The sequence below is a fragment of the Podarcis pityusensis genome (genome assembly GCF_964106645.2).
Source record: "Podarcis pityusensis genome assembly, chromosome: 4".
In the NCBI taxonomy this organism is placed as follows: Eukaryota; Metazoa; Chordata; class Lepidosauria; order Squamata; family Lacertidae; genus Podarcis; species Podarcis pityusensis.
In genome coordinates, this window is record NC_138027.1 from 65189093 (window position 1) to 65216706 (window position 27614).

At 38.6% G+C, this 27614-nt stretch overlaps 1 protein-coding gene and 1 long non-coding RNA gene across 2 annotated transcripts in view; one reads left to right on the forward strand and one right to left on the reverse strand.

The window, feature by feature from the left end:
* CNKSR2 (connector enhancer of kinase suppressor of Ras 2) overlaps positions 1 to 27614 on the reverse strand; it is a 183044-nt gene that overhangs the window by 152809 nt on the left and 2621 nt on the right. Inside the window, exons 2-4 of the mRNA XM_081001590.1 lie at positions 17323 to 17486; positions 8682 to 8884; positions 4132 to 4219 (exon numbers count right to left, since the gene is read on the reverse strand). Coding sequence (XP_080857716.1) covers positions 4132 to 4219; positions 8682 to 8884; positions 17323 to 17486 — 455 coding nt within the window. The remainder of the gene's footprint in view (positions 1 to 4131; positions 4220 to 8681; positions 8885 to 17322; positions 17487 to 27614) is intronic.
* LOC308475017 lies at positions 10990 to 23313 on the forward strand. Its single transcript, XR_013985086.1, has 3 exons — positions 10990 to 11071; positions 14477 to 14525; positions 22795 to 23313. It is a non-coding gene; the product is annotated as an uncharacterized lncRNA (long non-coding RNA).

The window sequence follows — 27614 nt, forward strand, 5'->3', positions numbered from 1 at the left end:
CATTTTATCATATGGCTCAGTCTCCTTCTGAGTCTTGCAAATATATATCTACATCATATCAGTGTCGGAACTTCATTCTCCGGCACCGGGGGAGGGGGCAGAGAGCAGGTGGGGGCAGGGCTGGCACGTGTCCCAGGGGTGGGGCACGCTGCCCACAGGGGTGTGGCATGCGTCCTGGGGGTGTGGCATGCTGCCTGCAGAGGCGTGGCACCCAGTGTGGGCAGGGGGTGCAGCTGTGATGGCACCCCACCTGGATTGCGCTGCCGGGGGCGGTGCGCTCCCCCCCACTCCTCTTCCTCTGCCAGTGCATCACATCCATTTAGCTATCCAAAGCTTCCAAACAACTAAATTTATCCAGCTTCATCTGGTACACCAGCTGATACCCTACCTGCCTGCACCCTGTCTTGCCAGAGTGGTACATGCTCCGGTTATTTTCCACTTGGACTACAGCAGTGCGCTCTATGTGGGGCTTTCTTTGAAGGTGACTTGGAAACTACAACTAATCCAGAATGTGGCTGCCAGACTGGTGACTGGGAGTGGCTGCCAGGACCATATAACATCGATCCTAAAAGATCTACATTGGCTCCCAAGTATGCTTCTGAGCTCAATTCAAAGTGTTGGTGCTGATCTTTAAAGCCCTACATGGCTTTGGCCCGGTATACCTGAAGGAGCGTCTCCACTCCCATCGTTCAACCTGGACACTGAGATCCAGCTTTAAGTGCCTTCTGGCAGCTTCCTCATTGAGAGAATTGAGGTTACAGGAATCCAGGCAGAGGGCCCACCCTGTGGAATGCCTGCCTGTAATATGTCAAGGAAATAAACTATATGACTTTTAGAATACATCTGAAGGCAGCACTGTACAGGGAAGGTTTTAATGTTTAATGTTTTCCTGTGTTTGATGTTTTAATTTGTTAGAAGTTACCCAGAATGGCTGGCGGCATATAAATATAAATTATTATTATCCTACCTATCTAGTTATTCCAGGACCTACCTACTTAGTTCCTCACTCCTTGTTTCTTGCTTGTCCCATGTGAATTCTACCACCGCCATAGTATTTGAAATGCAACAAACTTGTGAGAAACTGTACAGAAATGCATTACAGTAATTTTCATATATCTTTCTCCTAATGAAATGAGGTGAATATGCGGGAAATAACTGAAGGCACTCACACCTACACTAAACTTAAAGATGGAAGCCTATTGCATTATCTACATAAATGTCAGCTGAAATGTCTAGCAAGTAGGTGAAGATGCCCACACAGCTGTCTCCCAGGGCAATATTCTTTCCCTGTTGAAGTATGAGAAGGCACTAATAAGCATTAAGACAAATAAATGTGATATTTAAACCACAGGAAAAGCTACTGGAAGCCTCTCTCTTTTCTACAAATGGAATTTTAAAAAATTAAACTTTTAACTTATGAAAAAACCTTGACTATACATATAATTTATTATATAACTTGTGAAAAGGCTCTTGTTGCCAGGGAGATAGACTTAGGACAACCAGTGTTGCCAGGGGGATAGACTTAGGACAACCAGTTCTATGACAATGCTTATAGCAATGTGGAAACCAATCAGATTTTTGTACATGCTGCTTATCAAATATATATATAGAAACAGAAAACACAAAGCCCTTTTCCTCCACCTGAAGCAGTATGAGCAAGGGGCTTGTGGGAGCAATACGAATAAAAATAACATTTTACCACTCTGCTGTTCTGAAACCCCTAATCAACAAAAAGTAGATGAGGCTTTCAACACCTATCTGCAAGAGTGTGGAATCAACATGGGCTTTGTGATTAGATTCCAAAAGGAAGCCTTGGAAGCATTTGGATGTGAAGAAAAAACCAAAGGTAGAAATCTCTCTCCCTAACTCCCTGCATACATCTCCCTGCATACATCTTAAGGTATGTTAGGAAGCTGCAGCACTATTTTATCAGGTGAACATGTCAAGAAGAGACAATCCATGCTTTCCTAAGTACCCATATTAAGTACCAGCCTGAATGGAATGTTTCACTGACATTTTTACATAGAAAGGAGCATAGTTCAGGAGATGGCTTCAAAACACATGATCCCCTGTGCAGTACACAATTATTCACATAAATATTTCTGATATGGGAATTATATCAAATGTGTTGAAGAAATTATGTGCAGACATCAGTAGGAACTTTCATGTGTGGGTATTATTATTATTACAGTGGTGCCTCGCAAGACGAAATAAATTCATTCTGCGAGTTTTTTCATCTTGCGAATTTTTCGTCTTGCAAAGCACGGTTTTGGAAAAGCTTCAAAAATCACCAAAGTCTTCAAAAACCTCAAAAAAGGCTACCACACCGCGTGCTATGAGTTGCTCCTTGAAGTCAAGTCGCAACTGCACCTCTTCAAGCAATGCACCCTGGGTATTAACGGTTTTAAGAAAAAGGAAACAAACTTGCAAGACGTTTTCGTTTTTCGTCTTGCGAAGCAAGCCCATAGTGAAATTCGTCTTGCGAAGCAACTCAAAAAACGAAAAACTCTTTCATCTTGCGATTTTTTCGTCTTGCGAGGCATTCGTCTTGCGAGGTACCACTGTATTGCTATCTTGCCAAAATGGCTTCTATATATATGTATAATATGAATTGTAGGGAAAGACTTATAAAATGTATTTAACTAACAATAATTTATTGAACTTATTTATATAGGACTATAATTGAAATAAGTATGGCAGCTCTAAAACCTTAATATATTTTGTCAAAATGCAACTATAAAGTAAATGTGTCCAAGAAGCCCCAAACCACCATATTTCTCAAGCACAGTGAACAAGTAATAATTAAACCGAGAGATCCATGCAGCAGACCCAATACATTTTATACATGCCTTCAAACATAAGAATGAATATAAGAACAATTGCATAATCCCTGTCATTATTTATTTTTATATAATCTCCATGCAGCCAAAGTGATCTTCTAAAAGTAGTCCTTCAGATAAATTCTGTCATAAATCTCAAATGCTATGAACTAAAAACAGGTATGTGATACCTTCAATATTAACTATAAATTTTGATGAAGTATGATAGTCCCCAGTTAGCATCACAACACTTCTAAATGTAAACAATAAAACATGGGTATTTAATTTAAATTGTATAATGAAAAATACACAAAATTTACAAGACAATTATTGGTATTATCCTATGCAATGGAAATCTGCCTGCACAATGGGACTTCCAGTTTCCTTCTCCCACCCCTGGCATGCCCCCAAAATCTGCTCCAGAATGTCCCCCAACCTTCCAGAGCAGATTGTGTGCAGGAATGTGCAGGGGCTGCAACAGGGGGATGAACAAGAACGCTAGCTGCATAAGAAAGCACTACTTGCACTAACTGAATCTCACCCTCTGTCCAGCCACAGCCTGTCCAGGCTGTTTGTATTATAATAAATGCATGTTCAATTAAATCAACATTACTTGTAGGTAACTTATCTCAAATAAGTAGGGGCCAACTTTGCACGTGCAGAAGCAATCTTTCAAACATGCCAAAGGGGAATTAGTAAAAATGAGACACTGACTAAAGTATAATAAAATACAGATGGGAGACAGCTATGATCATTATGGCTGATTTTTCTCCACTTTGGTCCCACTCACTTGTAAACTAATATGTTCATATGTTAGTGTTAAACTGCCTGGTGATACTGTTCCTTCTTTATATTCTTTAATAAATAGATCAACAGTGAATATTAATGCCTTCCACTCCAGAAAAGTCAAATGTGCAAATCAATAAATTGCCTTGTTATACTGTTATAGGTGAATAGCCATAAAAACAGGATACTGTTCTATATTGGGGAGGGGGATTAGATTTTTCTAAATAATTTCTCACAAAGTGGTAAATGAAACATCTCTAAGATACTGGAAATGAATTACTTAATATTAAGTAAGAATTCCAAAGAATACAAAATTTCCTGACACATTCTTCCTCTCCTCTCCCTACAAGGAAATGAACATAAAATGAAGTATTCTAAAATTACCAGGCAGGAATTGGCACTGTAGATCTCTTAATTATTAAGCAAATAAAAATGGTTTGACTGTAGAGGAAACCTCTGTTTACAATATTACACAGAATGCTTCTTTTAAAATAAAATTAAACAAGATATGAAGGTGACCTCATACCTGCTGTACAATAGTTGTTAATTCAAGACAGAGCTGTATGACATTGTTCCTTGTTACAGAATAATCTGTCACAGCAGCAAAAGGTGATCTGAAAAAATGAAAAAGTTTAATAAAATGAAATCATGGTTTCTCTTTAAGTACTAAGTATACACAGACGACTTCAACAATAGCATTTATGAAAAACAAATATGCTACAGTTATATATAACACACCAGGCATAGGGAAACTCAGCCCTCCAAATGTTTTGAGACTACAATTCCCATCATCCCTGACCACTGGTCCTGTTAGCTAGGGATGATGGGAGTTGTAGTCCCAAAACATCTGAAGGGCTGAGTTTCCCTATGCCTATAATACACTGCTTTGAAAGCAGTTACAGTACAAGATCATTACATGTAGCCATTGCTGAAACTTATTCCTTTGAAGTGTTTTATATTCATAGGGTTCTATGACATTTTGAATTGTCAGAACGTAATAAGGGTATTAACATCCTATGGCTTTTGAAGTTTTCCAAATGGATAAAAATGGCTATCTACAATATTTGTGTATTTTGGAGAACATTGAAAGAGAAAAAATTTATTCTACCCTGTAGCTGCAACTAAATTTGAAGGGAGAAGATTAACCATACCCTCCAACCACTAGGCAAAACCGGTTAATAACCAGAAAAGAAGAAACACATTGGTCCCCAAAGAGAACAAAAGACAACATTTGTGCAGATGCAAATTTCTCTCATGCTATTCTTTGCTACTCTAATACAACATTATTTACATCCCAAGGCAGGAATGTTGCATCATTTATTCAACTGATTTAGGCTGCACTATGAAACACAGCACTATGATTGACCTTAAATGAAAGAAATGTTTTTTTCTTCATATAAAGGGACATTGGAAATTTTAATTACACAACTTCTACTAAGAGTGAATCTTTCTGCTTATGACCCTTGAACCTGAGGGACTCATTTGTTATTTTTTACTTTTACTACCCATATAAAAATCAGATGTGTACATGTGATAACCCTATCCCTCCCCCTCTGTAGTGCCCCTTTTGATTAAGTTTACAGACATTGACTTCTCAAGGCCACCCAGCAAACTTTGTGACTGAGTAGAGATTTTCCTTTAGATTTGTCAGCCCAAGTGCATTCTACACCTGTAACTGGAACCTGCTGCATACTAATGCAGTGCCCAATGTTCCTCTTCACTGTTGCACTGTATGCCCACCTCTGTGGTGCCCCATTCCATTATCCTACGTTTCTTCCCCCACCCCCAAACTGTCATAGAGCATTTCAAGGTCACTCAGCACATTCATTGGCTTGTTCTGGGGGGGGGGGGGTTTCAAAAGCCTTTTTGTACTTCTGCAAAACCTCTTTTGAAAACATAGGAGAAGAGAGAAAATGAACATGAACATTTTAGCATGGGCACAATATTAACCACAACACATGCCAGAAACATAGCACATTTCCCAGCCATCATCAGTTATGTCTCCTTCTGGATTTTTCTACAGCACTAACGACAATTCTACCCCATTCTGACTTGTAACTTCCATTCAAAGCACTTTAATCTTCACCATTATCTATATTATAAACTACCACAGTTGTTTGCCTTTTGAGCTTTTTAGCATGCTCTACTAGAATAAGGGAAAATGGGAAAAAAGATTTATCTCAGACAATCAGGTAAACAGTGTTTGGTTCTGGGGCTCTCATGAGTACTTTTCTATAAAATGACACAGCAGAGGATAGCTACAAAAAGAATCATGTGGAGTGAAATTCTAAGCCAGATTATTTTAAACCCTTTCATACATTACTTCCAAACTATAAAGAATTGTATATTAAGATTGCTCAAGACTTTCTAGCTCAATGATATTTTTTAAAAGACATTTCTTTGAGAAGTTCCTGGTCCTATTCTTCAGGTTACATGGTTCTCTTCTCACCCTTTAAATTTGTTTCACATGGAAATATGAAGCATTTGTAAAAATATTCTCCTGCCATCTCCCCTCACTTGTATTCAACACTTAAAGCATGGAAAGATGGAAAAAAATAACAGAAATCTCAGAGGAAACCAGTGAGTTGAAGGAAGGGCGAGGTGTAATGCTGCTGCCAAATGGAGCAGATTTAAATACTGCACTGAAATGGCTGTTTCAACAGGTGGACCAGGAAAGAGTGAAGTGGTCCTAAAGAAAGCAAGTAAAAAAAGAGAGAACCTTATAAATATTCATCTCATTCTTAACATACTCCACAGCGCATTAGCTTTGGAGGCTTTAGGGTTTTAGATTGGGGGAAGCATGAAGACAAAAATGAGACCACTGAAGCCAATTATGCAAAAAGAAACCAGTATTACTTGGCATGAGAAGGAGGAAAGAACAGGATATATAAGAACAGTTAGCAACCACAGCTTCTAAAACAACTTTCTTCCACAATAGTAGGTACACAAGATGGATAACATTACTGTCCATGGTAAATCACTTTCATTTTTGCCCTTTGGTATCTTGTTAAAATGTTGTTATTTTGAGTTTCTTGCATTGTCGTATTTTAAGATTCACACACATGATTAGTAAGGTACCATGCAGTGCACAACCTACTATTCCAAACACTGCAGCTGCTAAACTACAGTATTGGGCTTCTGATAACATATTGTAGATCAAATATCCTATTATCTTCTGAAAAACTGCAGGGTATTGAAGAGTAAATTGATAAAGCATATAGCTGTATAGATCCTTTAACAATGGGATAGCAAGCTTGGGCAACGCTCTGTTACATGTGTGTCCCTACAGTGGCAAAATGTTGTTAGGTATGGGATAAAGACAGGTCACCACTAACCAAAATGATTAATCAGCACCACTAATATGCAGTATAAAGTTACTGAGTCTTCAAGAAAAGCAATGGAGAAGATTGAGACTTCATTTGGAAGTTCATCTCTTGAGAGATAAAGAAAGACACAGAGATGCAAGTCTTTCTAATAGTAGGCCTAATGGTAAGCAGAAGCACACACAATAAACAGGAATGTAATTCACTTCCAAATTCATCTACTCTTTCCTTGAAGACTTCCCCACTAAATACTGAGGCCATATTTAAATGAAAGAATGAGCAGGCAGAATAATCCATGCCTGGGTCACATCCATATGGGATTTTTATAACATGTTGTAAACAGGATATTGACTGGAGTTGGGTGCTTGGAGCATATTACCCCAATCATATCATTATCTTAGCTCTCAATTGGTTTCAGGGGATAATTCAAACTGGCAATATTTACATCTTTAATACTCTAAGCCAAATAAATATGAAGACCCACCTTTGAATATTTGTTTCTTTTCTCATTTCTACATTTAATAGCTACCATGGATATGTGTGTCAGGACTGGTCGTTGTCCTCTTCAGATCACCACACAAACGCTTCTTGTTCTTTTATAAAACTTTTTATTGCGTATTAACAAAACATTCTTATAAACGGTTCTTAACTATTATTCCTCAGAGTCACTTATTTCAGATACCTTCTGAGCTCTGCTTTTCCGTGACCAGCCACCCTCAAAATGGCGAAGGCGCCTTTCCCTTCATTTTCCCGCTCTTTTTTCTAACCTCCTGGCTAGAGCTGGCCTGTATCTCCCCTCCTCCGAATCTGAGCTAGAACTTAACCCTTGCCTTTCCTGTGAACAGCCGGTCCCTCCCTGTTGTTCCTCTTGCTCCCTTCTATTAGATTCACTGCTCTCCTTCCCCCCTTGGGGAATGCTTTCTCCCTCTGATAAACTGAAAACTTCTAACTCTTTCCTGACAATGTGGTTCAGAATTTCACTCCACAGAACACAAACAATGGTACCAATGAAGCTTTTCTTTCTGGGCTAATAGTAGATCAGGATCATGGCAAGGGAAGAAAGGGTTAACCCATGCATTCTGGTCCTAATGAAAATAAAATAGCATTGATTGCATGTAACAAATTTGCCTTCATACCTAGTTAGCCCTTCATATGAGCCCTACCTGCACTGCCAGTTCTTCCTTGGAAGAACATCTAGGTGTGCCTTGGAATGCAGCAGGTAGCTATAAGCCTTGTGTGCTGAAGTTCCATATTTTAGGCAGTTGGCCCAAAAGGCTATCATTCCTTTGCATTTGGGGGTTTTCTGGATGGCCTATCTCTGTAGCTTTAATATTTTTATTTGATTTGGGGGAATGTGGTTTTTCAAACTGAAAAATAAGATACACATTTCAGTGAAATAAAAATACATATGTTTCAATGAAACAAATAATAAGAAACAAAGTACCAAGAGCTGTCATTATTTTGCTCCTTCCTAATGGGTGAAGACATATATTCCAAATATGGCAGAAGTTGTTTCAACATACTTTCTTTGCATTCTGAGGATTTGTCTTCAGGAGAGAAAACTTGTGTTCAGACAGTTTCTACCACACTTGCAGATCCAGACCGAATATTGTGATAGTTCCTCTTTTTTTTAAAGCAGGTAACTTCAACTTGCAGGTATAACTTTATAATACAGTGTTCTAACAAACAGTATATGAACATGTAGGTGAATGTGCATGACTAAAATGGTCATCCATGAAAGTCCTGAAATTACCTGTCTAGCCAAGCCAGGAGACTTTTTGCTGCTCCAATCAGATCCACCACTGAGGTAAGGAAATCATTTGGTAATTTTCTGCTGGTTCTGCCATCATAGTGACCACTTCTCCTTCTTCCAGTGATAAAGTTCTGAAGGTTTTTGGCAGACGCATTTAGCTTGTGAGAAAGTGTCTTTAGGTTTTCCGTTTCCAGTCCATAGTTCTGCATTTAAAAAAAATTGGGAAAACAGTTAGTTCTTCATCTTTATAGAAAGCACTAAAAAACCCCAAGGATGGTTAAAATCTAAGCATACTGTGGTGCCCCGCAAGACAAATGCCTCGCAAGACGAAAAACTCGCTAGACAAAAGAGTTTTCCATTTTTTTAGTCGTTCCGCAAGACGAATTTCCCTATGGGCTTGCTTCGCAAGACAAAACGTCTTGCGAGTTCTTGCAAGTTCTCCGCTAAGCCGCTAAGCCGTTAATAGCTGCTAAGCCGTTAATAGCCTCTAAGCCGCTAAGCCGCTAATAGCCGTGCTTCGAAAGATGAAAAAACCGCAAGACGAAGAGACTCGCGGAACGGATTAGTTTCGTCTTGCGAGGCACCACTGTACATGGCAAACTGCTTTAAAAAGTCCTTGCATGCTTTGTTTCCAAAAAATATTGACACAGACTTGGGCAAAAGTCTATGTAATCTTTATCTAGGGAAACAAACAAGTGTACTTTTCTGATATCCTGTAAAGCAATTTTAAGCCTTTAATCAATTTAACCTCTCTATAGACCCACTTTCATCTGTGTGACATAAGAAATGATCTGCTCTGTCAATACAGGAAACTGAATCTTGAATCTCATGTAAACTAAACTATATCTATTAAATGCAGAAGAGGTGGCCCTCCTCTTGCCAGGGGCTAACATTTTTTAAGTCCACCAAGCCTGAAGCCAAAAGCCACATCTTTACAGCAACAAGTATGGCCATACTCATTTATAACCAACATATTCATATTGTATAACCATGTGGGCTGCAGATGATGCAGTACTGTCTTAACTCTTGCCTTCCTTTGAGTAGTTTTTATCAATGTGTGGATATTTCTAGGAAAAGCTTCCAATATGCTGTGAAGCTTATCCTTAAAATGTACTTAGTTAAGAAAACCAACTTTTTAAAAACTTTTTTTTTTGCTATTGTTACATAATACCTACCTACACTAAGTCATCTTAATCCAGATGCAGCTATGGCTTGCACGGTGCACATGTGAGCTAGCTCATTTTTTTGAATAGATGGTTTGACTAAATGGAGCACAATCCAAAGTAGACACTCCTCAGATGTGTGGAACAACCCTTACAAACAATAATTTTCATGGGTGGCATTCAATTAAGTTTCACTCACGGCTGATCCATTGAAATTTATGAAAATGACTAAGTTAGATCCATTGATTTCAACAGGCCTACTCTGAGTAAGACTTAGTTAAATCCCACCTCACGTGTGTTATGCTTTGCGGAGTTTTAAATTGTGGTTTTGTCTTATTTGATTTACCTTAAATATTTCTTTGACAAATTACAATAAAGGTGGCATTTTAAGAAAGAAAGTTAACGCTTGCAACAAAATGCTGAGTTGGAACACTGGTGGTCAACTGGGCTCTGAACCATTACCTCTTTTGCACAAGGACCCCGCCCCCGCATGTACACAGCTCATTTTTAAACTAAGGAAGGGGAAATGGGATTGCCAAATTATTTAAACATACACTATAAAAGGAACATATTTTTGTAAGTACAAATTTATTGGCTATAATATATGATAGCAATTATTATCCACAAAACTTGCTATTCGACTATAAGATCTCCGTCTAAGAAAATGAAAGTTAAGGATGCCAAAAAATGGCAGAAGAAAAAAATTGTGTCTCTATGGGAGTAAGTCTTCATTATATGTGCTCACAATTTATTCTGATTAACCTGGCAAAAGGGAGTCTAGGCTATAGCTATTATGAACAAAAAACAGCCCTGCTGGATCAGTGGACCCATCTAGTCCAATGTCCACTTCTCACAGAGACCAAACATATGCTTCTGAGGAAACCCACAAGCAGGCTTTGAGCAAAACAACACCTTTCCCATCAGTAGGACTCTTAGCAGCTGGTATTCAGAAGTACAGTGGAGGTAAATAGTAGAGGTAAAACAAACCCATCAGGGCTAGGAACCATTTATTGCCTTATTTATCCCCAAAATAAACCTCGTGTCACTTCTGCCCCCACTACCCTGTGTTATTAGTTACAGTAACTTTAGGAGAAATAGAATGTTGGTAGATGCATGACAGTTGATGTGACAGTTGACAGTTAATGACGAGACGTTATGCTTTAGCTCTCAATTCTGAAACATTCCAAAATCTCCGCTCAGGCATCAGTATCATCAGAATCAAAATAGGTGCGTTTCTGGTGCTTCTTTAGCCAATACTAATAAATTTTCACAAATACAGACAGCTCAAAAGAATGATAACACCTCACATCTAGCAAGTTTTGGCATGGGGAGGGGGGATGGCTATCTTTAGGCACATCCGGCCTAACAACTTGACAGAATGGTTGGGTTTCCTCCTTAAGCCTTTCACAGTCCTCAGTACCTGTGCAGGGACCCATAAATTAGTTTCAGGCACGGACAAAATTTTGCTGTGAAATGGGGACATGAGAAAAACAGTGGGGAAGACTCCTGCTGTTTCTTTCTCCAGACTTCAGCACAAGTGAGAGCTCAGATCAGGCAATATGTGTTGCTGAGCCTTGTTTTTGATTAAAAGCCTGAGAAACTTACCCTTGAGCAAGATGGCAAGTGGATGACTGATCATGTGAGAATTTTTTTAAAAAAATAAATCATTTAATGTGTCACCACGAATAGAAGTTATTAATATTGCAGTTGTTGTATAAGGGATTGTTATTATGACCAGAATGTAATGGAAATTAATAAGATTCTGGAATGCAGAAATGAAGCAAATAATCAAGCCATCAATTCTAGCACATAGGGGGCCACCTTATCTAAATTATATAATTCAGTACTTGAACGATTGGTATTAATAATTGTATTATAAATTGGTACTGCTATAATGAGGCTACTATTGGATTGTAATTGAAAACTAATTAAAAATATTATCGGATTATGTGAGAAAAAATAAGAAGCCTTTAAATAATCCATAACAATAAAGTGTCTCCATCTTATCATTCCACTTTATGCCACATAATGTATTGTTATGCTAGGTCTCTTTACCCAGGAAACTATGCCTTTAAAATAGCAAATCAGCCCTCTGCCTGGTTCCCTGTAACCTCACATCTCACAGTGAGGGAACCACCAGAAGGCCCTCAGAGCTGGACCTCAGTGTCTAGGCAGAATGATGGGGGTGAAGACGCTCCTTCAGGTATACTGGGCCGAGGCCATTTAGGGCTTTAAAGGTCAGCACCAACACTTTGAATTGTGCTTAGAAATGTACTGGGAGCCAGGTCCATTAATTGGGAGTGAAATCATAACTATCTAATGGTTGCCAGGCCCATTAATTACCACAGTCAATTAAAATTCTCTCTGAGTAAAAACAGTTTGAACTGTTTATATGCCACCTTTAATCCTATTACATACATACATAAATACATATATAATTTTCTTCACATGCCACCTTTCCACAGTTCAAACCATGCTCAAGGCAGCTTACAACATGAAAAGAACTAACTACAACATAGCAAAAGTTATCATAAGCAATAAATAAAACATTAAAAATCCGCAACCAATTTCAAAATAAAGCATAACATGATCTAAAATAAAGATTAAAAGAACAAACAGCAACAACCGCCACAAAAAAACCCCAAACACCCCAGTAATCTTGAGGCAGGTCACAATGGTTTAAAATACAAAAAGCAAAAAAAAAAGCGCCAAAGGTGAAATATAATTAAAATTGTAATCACCAATCCATCTGTTAAATATTATAAAGGACATGGCCATGTTTCCCCATGCATTACATGCACAACCAATTCAGAACCCGGGCAGTCTAAGTAGGCAGCAGCTGAATGGCAATAGACGGCTCCACAACTGGAGTGCTATTGCCAATGAAATAGACTCTCCTCCCCATAGGATGGCTGGGCTTGTTGGAGAATGAGTCAAATCAAGCTCAATGCTGAAGTGGGGATGAGTTTGTTGTGTGTGAATGTGAGAGACAAAGACAGACAAAGAGAACGTATGCTATGGGGGGGGGGTTGTGTGAGAGAGAAAGGGATGGGAGAGAACATAGTCTTATACTGAATTAGACCACTGTTCTATCTAGCTCAGTGTTTTCTATGTTGACTAGCAGCAGTTCTCCAGGGTTTGAGGCACGGGGCATTCCTAGCCCAACCTGGAGATGCCAGGGACTTTCTGCATGAAAGATAGATGCTCTACCACTGAGCTACAGCCGTTCCCCCTGGAGCATGTGCTGTATGTGTGGCATGTTTGAATGCATATCTGCTAGCAGTGCATGCCAGTGACAGTGGCTTCAGGGTAGACACACTAATTTTTGGCAGTGCTCACTTTCACTTTGGTCACTAACATGCAGCTCTCAGAGGGTTGGCGAACAGCAAATGCAGTCAAAAACGGTCAGCCACCCCTGCCCTAGGCCTTCGTTGAATGCTTTTGCAGTCACATCATGCTGCTGAAGAAGCAAACTTTTCTCCACGAAAGTTCATGCCAGAATTTATACATAAGTAAGATTCCACAGTGCTCTTGGAATTTTGCTATAACAAATTAACATGGCCACTCTGAATTGGCACTTCTTATGTGGAAACCTTTCAAAGAGGCTTCTTAGAGGTTAGCAATGTGGCACTACTCCAGCTGTGTATGACAAATCTTTCTTTTAAGAAAAGACTATTGATCCTATTCCCTGATGCAGTTCCTTCCAAACCCTTTTTCTTATTGTCCAGACCACCAAGTGACTGGAAGACATTCTTATTTAGAAAAGGTATAACTGCACTCTTAGCTTGGGGCTTCAACGTAGAATGTAATAAAACTGTTATGTTCAGGATCCAAAACATGTCATGGCAATCAAGTCTAAGGTTCTTCAAGAAATCTCCTCACATATGCATATACTTGTACATATAATCTGAGGAAAAGCTAGAAACAGAAGCTTTAGTAGTATTACAAAAGAAAAACATGATGCAACTAAGGTTTGATTTCTCTCTTTATCTCTTTCTCTCTCACACTATTAGTGTGGATTTATGCTTATAAAAATGTGACCAACAAACTTGAAATGTAAGCTCTTATGTAAGCAATTCCACATCATCTTTCACAAGTGCAAGAAACCAAACGGATTCAGCTGTTGCACAAGTGGGCTAGCAAAACTAGTCATCACCTGCTGCTGCATCATTCATTTTTTAACCTATGATTTATATTCTGGTCTGCATTCTGCTAAGGATACATAGATTCACTGAATAAAATACTGACTAGAAACTGAAGGCTATGTTCCAAATCAGTAAGCAGGCATATTATTACTACTGTCACTTCTGCTTTTTTCTGTATTAAAAGCTCAAGCTGTGTACAATGTTGTCAGATCCTTAAACGTATGAATGCAGTTTCTATCCACAGTGTCTGTTCAAGGGAACAAATACATGTTCATGTTCACTTGTGGCTTTTAAAATAATTAAAACAGAAAGGTGATCATGTGGCTACTTTACTTAATTCTTTCCACAATCTATGGAATGGACTGCAATACCAATTTATCCACCTTCTGTAGATCTCCTATAAAATTAAATTTTTTTTACTAAATTCTCAGGCAACTATGAAACTATCTATTGCTGAGATCAGAATAATTCTTTTACTTTTGTGCAGGTATAACGTTGAGGCAAATGTGAAAAGGCCATGAGCAATGTGACATTTTGTAAGTATAATATGCATGTTGCTTTTACTAAAAGTACAAAGGATGAGAACAGATTTTTAAAGCACAATCGTTTTTATTATAAACATCTAAGAAGCAAAGCAACAGCAGGGAGTAGGACTCAGGAAGCCTAATATATAAAATCTACAGAAGCAATTAGCTGAGTGCTGCTGCTATTTCTGCTCTTATAATAGAAGGAGAAAAAGTTAAAAATCCAAGAGCTATGAAGCTAGGGTGTTATGAAGGCCAGATTTTTTAAAATATCCAAGTTCAACAGTGTCACTTAAACGAATATAGGTTTTTTCTGAACAGCGCTTGAAGTTCCACATGCAAAAAACATAATGTGCCTCAGGTAAAGTCTTACATGTGTGATACAGTTATAAATTAACAATTTAGAATAATATTTAGAAATTAAATCTATTTTTCAACACAACTCCAGCACAAAAGGAAAACAGAAGGAAGTTCTAGTGGAACAAGAGAACCAACATTATTTTATTCTTTTTTATTTATTAATAAATACAGTTGTACCTTGGATCCTGAACGCCTTGGCTCCCGAATGATCGAAACCCGGAAGTGATTGTTCTGGTTTTTGAATGGTTTTCGGAAGTCGAATGTCCAGCAAAGCTTCTGCAGCTTCAGACTGGCTGCAGGAGCTTCCTGCAGCCAATGAGAAACTGCACTTTGGCTTCCGAACGTTTTGGAAGTTGAACAGACTTTTGGAACAGATTCTGTTCGACTTCCAAGGTACAACTGTAAATGTGCTGTCAGTCTTATGTCTGGGGTGTTTAGGGAGGGGTACTATCTCTGCTGGGGGACACTTCGTGCACCTTCTGGCGTATTCTGTCCACCTTTGGTTCTCAACCTGCACTCAGCACTCACCTGTGACTCCCATAACCTGTCAGCATGTGACAGCGGTGACACCCCAGGAATAGCTTTGTTTGGCCGGCTAAACCAGGTGAGGGTAGTCAAAGGGTCTCAAACCCTCAATGAGTTAGGGACTTCCCCTGCAGGTGAAGACAGGCTCCAGCAGATTGAGTGACAAGACCAGTAGTGGGTCCAACAGTTAATAAGGTGGCTTCTCCATGTGCTGTAGATGGTGTTCATCAACCTGAAAAGGTAGCTCATCTAGAAGAAAAACTCTGATCCTAAACCTCTACTGATTTGCAGGGTATCTTCAGGAGAAGAAAAGGCTAAGTACTAAACCCTACACAAATATGGAGTGGAGACCCTAAGACAGTTGGATGGCACCTTGTACACTTTCTTCTGGCAACTCTTACAGCCAAGCTGGTGCCAAACATATTGCTCTGCTTTCCTTTGGACCACACCAGCAAGGCTGAATGGGGCGGATCTGGTCACCGGGGAGGACACTTTGGTGCTGCTAATGCAGCAGTTTAACTTCACCCCCAGAAGGTACACTCCATTGTCTCTCGAGACAGATGAGTGCCAACAACAACAACCCAGCCTTTCAGGAGGGGGGGGAACCTCCCAAGGTGGCCAGATTTTTGTTACTTTTTGCTCCATATTCCATAAAAAGGTAAAGGGACCCCTGACAATTAAGTCCGGTTGTGAACGACTCAGGGGTGGCGGCGCTCACCTTGCTTTAAAGGCCGAGGGAGCCGGCGTTTGTCCGCTTCTGCAGACAGTTTTTCTGGGTCATGTGGCCAGCATGACTAAGCCGCTTCTGACGAAACCAGAGCAGTGCACGGCAACACCGTTTACCTTCTCAAGAGAGCGGTACCAATTTATCTACTTGCACTGTGTGCTTTTGAACTGCTAGGTTAGCAGGAGCTGGGACCGAACAATGGAAGCTCACTCTGTCGCAGGGATTCGAACCGCCGACCTTTCGATCGGCAAGCCCCAGCGGCACAGTGGTTTAACCCACAGCGCCACCCGCGTCCCGCTCCGTATTCCATACTCCTCTCCTATTGTTTGCATAATTGTAATGTAAACTCTTAAGTCCCTTGAATTTATTACCTACCAGCTAGACCTCAAATGCAACCAGGGCTGTCATAAGCATATGCAGCACCAGGGTGCAAAGATCTGCCCGGCGACCTTTGCTCAGGAAAAGAAAACAGGAAACGTAAGGAGCCCAGCGCAACAAACCAGGCATTGGGCACCTCGTGGTGTAAGCAGCGTGCACTGGGTGGGCCTCTCTATGACCCTACACCAACCCCAGGCGTGCAGGAGGGCGGAGCCGGCCGGCCGCCTCAGCACCTCGCCCCCAAACTCACGGCGCAGAGCCACCTGCAGCAGAACAGCTCCCATATCTTGTCTCTCCACCTCCTCACCCCTTACCTCTCCCTTTTAATTTTAACCAGGTATTCAAATACATAATTTGTTTTTAACTGCAGGCTCAGTTCAAAAACATGTGAAGTAATTGATAGACTCTGTGTACTAGTAAAATGCTTTTTCTAAACATGATGTAATCATAAGCAGTCTTGAAAAGTCCCCGAAATAAACTCTATACAAAACCAATTTTCTCTTAAGGCAACTGCAGGTTCTAGTGCAACTCTTGAAAATGCAAAACACGTGCTCAGAGTTCTTTTAAACAGCACTGGCAATAACACCGAATCCTGAGAGATATCACAGATCAATTCTCATCATGCTGACTAGCCTCCTCAATTAAAATTCAGTTTTGTAATACTGTAAGAAACTGGCACATTGAAACTGATGTGATTAAAATTCTAGATTGATGTAATAATTTAAAGAACATTTGTGGCATTCAAACTGAAAAAGAAAAAAAAATCCTGACAAAAATTGTCTCTCTTGCCACCCAACAATCTATCACAAAGACATTTACCAATGCACAGAGCAAGTCAACTGCTTCTAAGATGAGTTCTTGATGACCAATTCGAGTAACCCCTAGATCCTCCAGTTCTTGATGAGTGATACGTAGCAACTGATCTCCACCAATCTTTTCTCTCTCAAAATTCTTGATATACTGCTGCAGACAATCATCGAGACCTAAAACAAAAACAAACAAAAAATGTGTGAAGGGAAGAATTATTTTTCTGTATAAATGAAATAAGGGGAAATCTATATTAGACTGAATAATTTAAGCAAAATGTTTCACAAACTGATCAACAGAGATTTGAACATTTAGATGAATATGGAGGGAAATGGTTGGCATCAAAATTCTTGTATAAAATTCTTTAGCTTCATTGAAGCAGTAGTCCACTAATTTGTTCTCACACATATTCACCTTAAAGCCACATACCTTTAAACCCTAGTTTCAAACTAACTTTCAGCAATGCTAATACTGACTACAGTGGTACCTCAGGTTAAGTACTTAATTTGTTCTGGATGTCCGTTCTTAACCTGAAACTGTTCTTAACCTGAAGCACCACTTTAGCTAATGGGGCCTCCTGCTGCCGCCGCGCCGCTGCAGCATGATTTCTGTTCTCATCCTGAAGCATAGTTCTTAACCCGAGGTACTATTTCTGGGTTAGAGGCGTCTATAACCTGAAGCGTATGTAACCCAAAGCGTATGTAACCCGAAGTACCACTGTACAGTATTAGAATTTACAGTAGAATTTATGCAGAAACAATAAGGAATGAAGAAAATGAAGGCTCAAACCCATTGCCCAGTCCCTGCTAAATATGGTTAAGAGGTCAGTAATGTTAGGTTTGTCTGCACCTGGCCTATGTTTTCTCATTCCTTGTACCATGCTCACTTTCATCACAACATATTAGCTCATTTAATGCAGGTTTCATTGTCATTTCTCAATTCTGTTTTAAATCCTTATTAATTCTTCAGCCAGAACACCATGCAAACACCAGTCCCATACAAAGGCACGCATGACACTTGACTATACAAATAAGAGCATAATTTTATGCATGTTCGGCACTTTTTTTCACTTTTAAAATGATATAATTGTGGTTCAATGATAATACTACTTAGTATTATGTAAGTCTTTTAATGCTAGTCTTCAGCTGAACCTCACAAATTTAGCTGAATTTACCACACAGTCACAAATGCTGTTATTCAACCTAAAGCTTGGGCCTCTGGGTACTAGGACTGCTGATTTGCTAAAAAATAAAGTGATTTGCACTTGAGGTAACTCGGTCTTCATGCTAAACAGTAAACTATTAAAACAGAACCCACAGTATGAAAAAAGTTGGAATCTTTGGAATAAAAGTAAACTTTCATACAAAGAACTACAAGAAAATAAAAGAATATGGTCTGAGCATTATATAACGAATGGCCATTATGTAAAATATAAAGAAAAATTTGGCATGTTTTCTTCATATTTGATACCAGAAATCTTTCTGACATACGTACTAAAGAAATCTCTCAAACATTGCTTTCAAATCTGAAAATATCCACTGAAAACAGAACACAGACTGGTTGACGTAATCTTAAATGTTTGGTAGCGTCCTTTGTCAAGAGGGATGGGATGATGCAAAATGTGAAGGTTGCTTGCTTCAAAGAGCAAATGCCACATTAAAGGCAGCAGACCCTCTTCACACAGTTGTTATGTTCACACCAAGTATGTAGTTTGCCTTATCAAGAATGTGCTTCTATAGCTTTGGGGAGTGAGCAATCCCAATTTCAGTTCAACATTAATTAAACTATGTCAACTTTCCTCAACCTGGTGCCCTCCAGATGTTCTAGGCCACAATTCCCATCAGCCACTGCCATCATGGCCTATGGTCATGGGTGACAGAAGTTGTAGTCAAAAACATCTGGAGGGCACCAGCTGGAGAAGACATGCTACAAATATAGAGCAGTATGCAGCAAATGCACAACTGGAGGATGTCCAAGCAACACAAATAACTACAAGACTATTCAAAAAGTGTTCAAATCCACAGAAGTAGGAAACTGCCCAATGTTATTTTCCCATCCACCCCATAGAAAAAAATCCCTGCCAAACCAAAGTTGCTGACATGAATCCATTATTAATTCCAACATCCTGTGAGTTTGTCACAGATTATCAGCATTAAAAGTGGAAATAAGCCTTCCTGATCCCAGTATGAGGATCAAAAAATCACAAATACATTTATCATACTTTTGGCCAATACTATCTGAACTTTCTTGGCTCTACATTGCCACATGAGATACACACACCTGAAACCAAGGGGACATGGTTAGTATGCAAGAACATTATACCAAGCAGGTCCGATTTCAGGCTTAAGAGGGCCTTTGACCCAGTGCCCCTACAGGCAAGCCAGCAAGGCCTTACTTGGCAGCTGGCTGCAATGCTGCCCTCATGAGTGGTGGCATTTCAGAGCCATCATTTAGATATCATCCAACTATCTGGAGTGCCCAACACAGCATCACTCCAGAGCATTATGGCTGGCACTACAACAGATGCTCCAGGGCACTGTTAGAAATTAAACAGGAAGGTTTATGGGAGCCCTGGAAAAGCAGGGCCCTGGGTAATAACAACAACAACAACAACAACAACAACAACAACAACAATAATAATATTTTTATTTATACCCCACACTCCCCGCCAAGACTGGGCTCAGGGTGGCATCAGTAGTGAAACCTCCTAGATTCCCAGCCACTGCCCCAAGATTATGAGTTCTGATGCTGCACCTCATACAGGGCCTTAAAAAAATTCCCAGGGCCTTATTCGTGCAGGGAATATTATCTACCACTCAGCTATCATCAAGGTTGGTGGCCTAGAATCAAGTAGGTGGTATTTCCATATCAGCATAAGACCCCTCCTGGAAGAGTGTAATGTTGCCCCATATGATGACATAACTATATCAGTGGTGAGAAAAGGCACACCACAAGCATTACACAAAGGCATTTCGCATAATAAGTGTACTGTGGTTACCAACAATGATATACAGCCTTAAGATGTCAGAAAGCTGTTGCGCCTATAATCAGTTTATGGAATTCAGGTTTGCATGTGTGCTGAATAAAGCATCTTAACTATATTTTTAGGTCAAAGACAAATTTTATTCATCAAAACATAATACTTGAGACATGCATTAAATCCTAAGACATCTGTTCTACAAGCAAGTGTTAAATAATTGCAAGTAAAATAATAGCTGTCATTTTGAATAAGTTAGTGCCATAAATTAACAACATTTTATCACCCTTTTTTTTAACTAAATATTAAAGCTCTTTTGATGCTCATGATTTAATTACTGCATTGAAGTCCTATTTCAACAACTGCAAAATGCAATCAGGTGGGACAGATTGTTCTTGATCTTATGTCAAAACTAGTGTGATTTTAATATAATAATTTGATGGTAATGTTACAATTACAATGCATCACTGAAATAGAAATTTATTTCTTCCATGAAACAGTTGCTTTACGATAAGAGAGCTAAGTATCAATTATTTCTGAATGCAATAGGAAAATAAGGGTAAGGGTTTTTGACCTAGCAACATATGCAATGACTTTATAACAGGACAAGCACTGTTCAGCAATTTCATGGTTGAACATAATAAGAGTCTCTGTTCACTTCCCCCCAGTAAGTTGTTTAACGATTTGGTCATTTCCAAGATACAGCTGTGCAAACAGTATTTCATGTCTAGCTAGTCATCATTGTGTCTTAGTCCTTAGCCTACCTACCTCTCTCACACACTTCCTGGGCAGGGCGGTGATGAGAAAAATCAAGTTACACACATTTACCGGCAGATATAAATGTTGAAAATATTCTAAAGATCAAGTCATGTAATAATTTTATTATCTTTCAGAATCCTTGTATGAAAAATAAAAAAATCCTTCTAGTAGCACCTTTAAGACCAACTAAGTTAGTTCTTGGTATGAGCTTTCGTGTGCAAGCACACTTCTTCAGATACACTGAAACAGAAGTTGCCAGATCCTTCTATATAGTGAGAAGGTGGGGAGGGGTATTACTCAGAAGGGTGGTGGAAATGGGAGATTGGCAGATAGCTGAGATGAGCCTGTTGACGACTCTTAACGACTGTAATAGGTCTTACAGGAAAAGGCAAGGGGTGAGAAGGTGAGAAATTGCTTAGTCATGTATAATGGGATAAGAATCCAATGTCTTTGTTCAAACCAGGTGTCTCCATGGTTTTAAGTTTGGTAATGAGTTACTGGAATTGCAACTGGAAACATAGCAGTTAGCTTTGTAGTATGACCAGCTTCATTAAGATTTGCAAGATTTTGATAATTGTTGGGGGAAACCATCATTATATAAGGTAATCAATATATTAGTTTAAAATATTATTGTGCTTAACATTGTTTCCTCAAATAGTAAAAATAGTTAAAGTGTAAAACAGCCCAAATGCCTTGTGTCCTGTGTCATAGAGTTGTTTTGAAAATCCAACATATCTTGTGAATAGTATGGTCAATACACAGATACTTTAGGAAACTAACAGCCTTCCAAATTTACTGACCCAATGCCCATTCTCCTTATGTAGAATATTACTGACCCAATGCCCATTCTCCTTATGTAGAATATCTCAATTTGAAGCTGAGAATTTGGGCATGCGAAAGAAAAATGACATGGCAGCTACGTTTTCCTCAAATTGGTTAACATTGTCCAGGGGAAGAAGCCCACACCCTGCCCCATGGCCTGCATTGGGTATTGATCATTGCAGGGTTGTTCTTAAGTGAGAGGCCAAAGGTTTTAGTCTCAGTCTATAAAGCTGATGTATTTATCTATACTTCTTCACTTTTCTATTCAATAGTATTATTTGCTGAACATCAATAAACATACATATATGACTTGTATACAATGTATCTGTAACAGTTGCCAGACCTGTTGCTGAGGAAAGGAAGTGCCAGATGAAACAATGAACACCATGTGAAATTTTATATTAAGTAAAACCAATAACTTCTGGAATTATTACTGTATTTTTATTGTGAGTATTGTGCTAATGTTTGTTTGTTTATCCCCAAGTGTTTCTTCCAACCATCCCAGCTTAGTTTTGCATGTTAAACAATGGCCAAAAGAGTGCTCTTCTGCTGCTTATCAGTTTGTGCCAAATCTGTTGTTTGCTTATTAATGTTGAAAACTTCACCTAACGTATGCTGACCATAGTTTTTAGAGCAATATTTTTGTTCTTATATACTATTTATTAACAAGCATATACTTTAAGTAATATGTTAAATAGTAATAGCAAACTATATCAGTAGCATTTAGTATAGGTGTGTGTTAGAAGTTAGACGACACACAAAGCAAATATATGAGTTTTAGGTTTATGCAAGCAACTAGATACAAAGCTAAGCAAATAATAATCATAACAGAAGCAGAAGCAGCTGCGTTCTTTATAACAAAACCGAAACCTGATTGGGGCTATTTGAAGCTTATAATAAATCTCATGTGTTTGTTTTATTTGTAGGCCCAATCAATGGACTAGGTTTATGGAAGACATAACAAACAATAACCACACAGAATAATACTGTGAAAAGACAACATATTTACGAACGATATTCCTGTTCTTTCTCAGCTCGACTGATAGTCATTGGAAGAACAAATTATCACTGCAAATGCCAAATCACACCTCTTTAAGTCTCTTCTCCACAGATCATTTTGTTGAGAGCCAACTGGCAGCAAGTGTCATGTTCTCTTTCCCCTATCCTCCAAGGTTCTATTAAGGAGGAAGGCCCCTTTCCTAAGGCCAATTTTCCAAGCCTGCCAGATCACTTCTTTCTGAGAGTCAAATGCCAAATGCCATTGCTCCTCTCCCCATTTTTTCTGCTCCAAACTACACAACCACAACAGAGACTACTATTTCAGCTAGCTCAAAGGTGGATTAATTCAGGTGAAGGACTGGATCAGTGGATAGCTAGGAAAACACAGTAAACCCAGATTGCTTTGGAACAATAACTACTATAAAGCAATGCAATAGCTGAATTGATCCTGTTTTTTTGTTACCTGAAAATTACAATTTGCTAATTGCAAGAACAGTTCAAATACACTTTTTCTATTAAGTATATCTAAAAATATGCTAATATCCTTTCTTAGTAATATGAAGAATATCACATGTGATCTATATTCATTTTACAGAAAATGAACACACACGAAAAATTAAACAAAAATCTAAATAATTCCTGACAATATGCATTTAATCATCACTTCAAAACAGAATGTATAACTTATCAGACTTTAGAAAATGATTTGAAGCTCTCTCAGTTACTCCATAACTACACTGATGAATGACATACACATAGCTCACATCTGTCAAGGGCATCATTTCCACTCACAATTATCATTATCCAAACTGTCCTCCCTATCATGTTAACTTCCACTCATGTTGTCATGTACCTTCAATATACATGTTTGATAGCTGTGTAGAACCACTTTGCAGTAATATACTGGCACTGAAGTAATTTCCACAACACAAGATATCAGCTGCAAAACTATTTCAGCAACAGGTGGTTTCTCTGGGAGACTATTAATACCTTACCCTCCTCCATAGCTCAATCAAATAATATTTCAAGGTTGGGTATCAGAAGTTTCAAATCTCTTGTATCACAAAACAGCATAGTGATAAGCACATATTTTAGTTAATTGTTAGTCCATCTAGTCCAATAACTTAATCCTAAAATCAAAAATAGGAAAGATTGGGGGGGGGGACAAGTACCAGTGCTCTTGCTAGATTTATGATGGCACAATACTTAAAATTTATGAAAGTTACTCCCCAGCCATTCATATGTAGGAAATAAGCATCACACCTATGTTAATTATAAATTACAAAGTGTTATAAAACAGTCTGGAGTCATTCATCCATGTTTTCTTATTGCTTCAGGCCAAATGTTGACATTTCCATCATTAGATTCCCTATTGTCATGTTCTTCATGCATTCAATATTGAAGAACAAGAGAGCAAGACATTAAATACCTGGCTTGATTTATTTATTAAGATACATAATAAGGTCAGCCCTTACAAACAAAGGCAGGCTCTTTTAAAGATTCTGATAGTCCAGGGACAAAATGTTCATTTGAGCCCTTCTGTACCTCACTGCACCATGGGTCAATGTAATTTCACCCCTCAATTTGGGTGGGGGATTAAATATGCATATAATCCCACCCAAAAAAGTCTATATTTGATATCAGAAGCAATATGTTAAGATGCTATGCCTCTCAATTCAAGGACAATATTTATGACGGATTCAGTTGCAATGTATGCCAGGGTGTATCCAGAAAAATTACTGAAACCCAATTCAATAAATTTACACACACATTGGAATTTGGAATTTGTGAAAATAGTGTGTGCTGCTACAACATACCTGTACATTGTGTGCATACTTTGTTACTCTGAGCCACATTCCATCACATTTAGAAGCCTACATAGAATGGCAGAAAATAATCAGAACTGGAAATTCTACAGCACTATTACAGAAGAGTGTTATATGCAAGCTTCACACAGGAGACAAAACTTTCTTTGGAGTGAGGGATGCAGCTGCCATTGCATGCGTGGAACAGACTTCCACTTCCTCTCTTCCTGCAGCCACCCACACACCCTCAGAATCAGCTCCAGAAGGTTAGGAGACCCTCCAGATTTTCAGGACATGAAGGAGGGGCATAGGAAGAAGAAGAAATTCTGCTGCATGAACAGAACCTGCTTACTCAGAGTTGCAGGCAACTCATAGATAAGGGAGCACATCTTCCTCCTCCTCATCAATTCAATTTAGAAATAATAAATGAGGTTCTTCTCGGTAGGAGAGGGGCTGCAGGACTTAGTGCAAGATCCTCCATGCTGCAACCTGGAAGCCTTGAATAGCTTGAAAGGAAGCTCCCTGGATCTGCAGTCCTTTCTCAAAACACTGCACCACAGCCCAAACAGTCCCCATTGTCATTAAAGGCCTGCAGTATATTCCAGAAATGTCACAGCAGAAGAAGTCGCAAAATAATTCTTATGTATTATTGTAATATATAATATTACAATAATACATAAGAATATAATATAATATATAATATTAGGACATCTCACAGTGCTTTTTCCACATAAGGTTTATGTTGTAAGAATTCAAATAATGTACACTGCTGCATATTAGATCTAATCAGAAGTCAGATAAACAAACTTTTAATAACTGATATTATATGAGCTTGTGTAGCCAGGAAATTATAAAGCTGCGTGGCATAAGGCTATATTAGAATTCATTACAATGGTATGCCCTGGCTTAAGTTATACCTTTGAAGCCTACAACAAAATTTACACATGAGTAGATCTGCTAGGTGGCAGCACTCCCAATTATCCTGCCTTTCACCTGAACTGGCAGCTGTGAGCCTTTCTCAGACAAATGATCTACCATGACAGAGATCAGGGTTTCTACAAATGAAAAGATTAAATGTTTCTATAATGTTTGTTCATATGTAAACTTTTCCTGCAATCCTCTTGTGACTGGACATAAGATTTGGTTCTTCTGCTTCTCCTCCCCATATTTTCAATATCTATAGTACTAGCAGAAGCCTCAGGGTACATGGAAGTGGGAACAGAGAAAAACTACAGCTGTAAACACAAAGAAAACCAAAGGTTTTTGTCACACAATGGCATGCCCCATGCAATAATAATGCTTATTTTATTTTAGCTAAACACATTTCTTAATGGGCAAGTGCACTTTTTGGTCTTCATAAAAACAGACTCTGGTGAGGAAAAACAATGAAGTCATAATATAGGATACTTTCAAGCAGGTTAATGTTATTGAAAACTCGTTTGTGCACATAAGTGAGTTTGGGCTACTATTATCTTCTCTTCCCAAGTCCATTAAGTGTGAAGCGGATATACCAGTAAAGAAAAAACTGGAAAATAGCTAATTGATTTTCTTTTAGAAACACAAACAGCAGTTTTTTAAACAGGGAAACCAGTCACTAGTACTACACAAAGTTAGAAGTATAGGCTTGTAACTTCTGCTTTATTAGTCAAAATATTCAGACCTCAGTCCTATACCTAATGACCTGAAAGTAAGCCACACTGAACTTAATTCTAAGTAGGATTTATCTAAAATAAAGACCCAGAAACCCAACAGCAACAACCCCCACAACAAAAAAATCCCCCAAACAACACCCCAGGGATCTTGAGGCAAGTCACAACCATTTAAAATGCAAAAAGCAAATGATAATTCCCAATCCATCTGTTTAATGTTGCAAAGAACATGGCCATGTTTTCCCATGCATTACATGCACAATATGCACATACACAACCAATTCAGAAACCAAATGTTCTAAGTAGGCATCAACTGAATGGTAATGAAGTGAACTAGCTTCATTGATTCCAATAGAATAAGGTCAAAGTATTAGACCTTCCATTTTTATGAAGCATTTTACCATAATACTGTCTACTGTTTTGCAGTTTTGCTGAACAGCAAATCATTGCCCTGTTTCGGGAACCATGTATATAGTTAATAAGCATTATTAAACAGGCTTACATAACTATTTATGGAAATACTTACAAGAGTTAAATAACTAAGACCATATGCCTCAAGTTTTAAGGAGGATGAAATTGCCATGCATTAGCAAGGTAAAGAAGTCTGAGAAATAATGCCCACAACATAGCAGTTCTTCATAAATCAGTCATTCAATTGCACCAGCTTCACAGATATATTTGATACTAGCTAGATTTATTCACGCTACAAGCTAGGATTAGAGAACTCCAGTTTTCATACTTGTGATTTTATAAAATAAATATGAAAACTGGAGTTATCTCTAATACATGAAAGCCTTTCCTATAACCCATATTCATATGCTCATATTGTTGTTTTTACACTGGGAAGGCAAACAAGCAGAAAGACGATAAGTATAGTCAAAAGCAATGCCAGTATAAACAATGTATCTTAAAATATGGGCTATTTATCCTAAAAGCCTCAAAGTATATCCTTGGTTGCTCAGGATAAGCAGGCAAAATTTCATATTCTGTGATACATTTCACAATGAAATATTGATTTCCAATGCTTCATTCAGAAGCTCCATGTTAGGAAAATGACATGGGATGTTTTTAAAAAAGGATATTACTGCACCTACAAAAAACCACCACCACCACTGTACACACAATTGTCCTTTTATAATACTTATCACGTCTTGGAGACTTCAAGGATATGTTACAAAATGAAACTGTAGCTAAACCAATGCTATATCTATTGAGACACATTGTGTAGAATGTTGAAGCAATATTTTTTTACACATGATTTTAAAAAATCTAAACCACCTAGACTTTTCATTT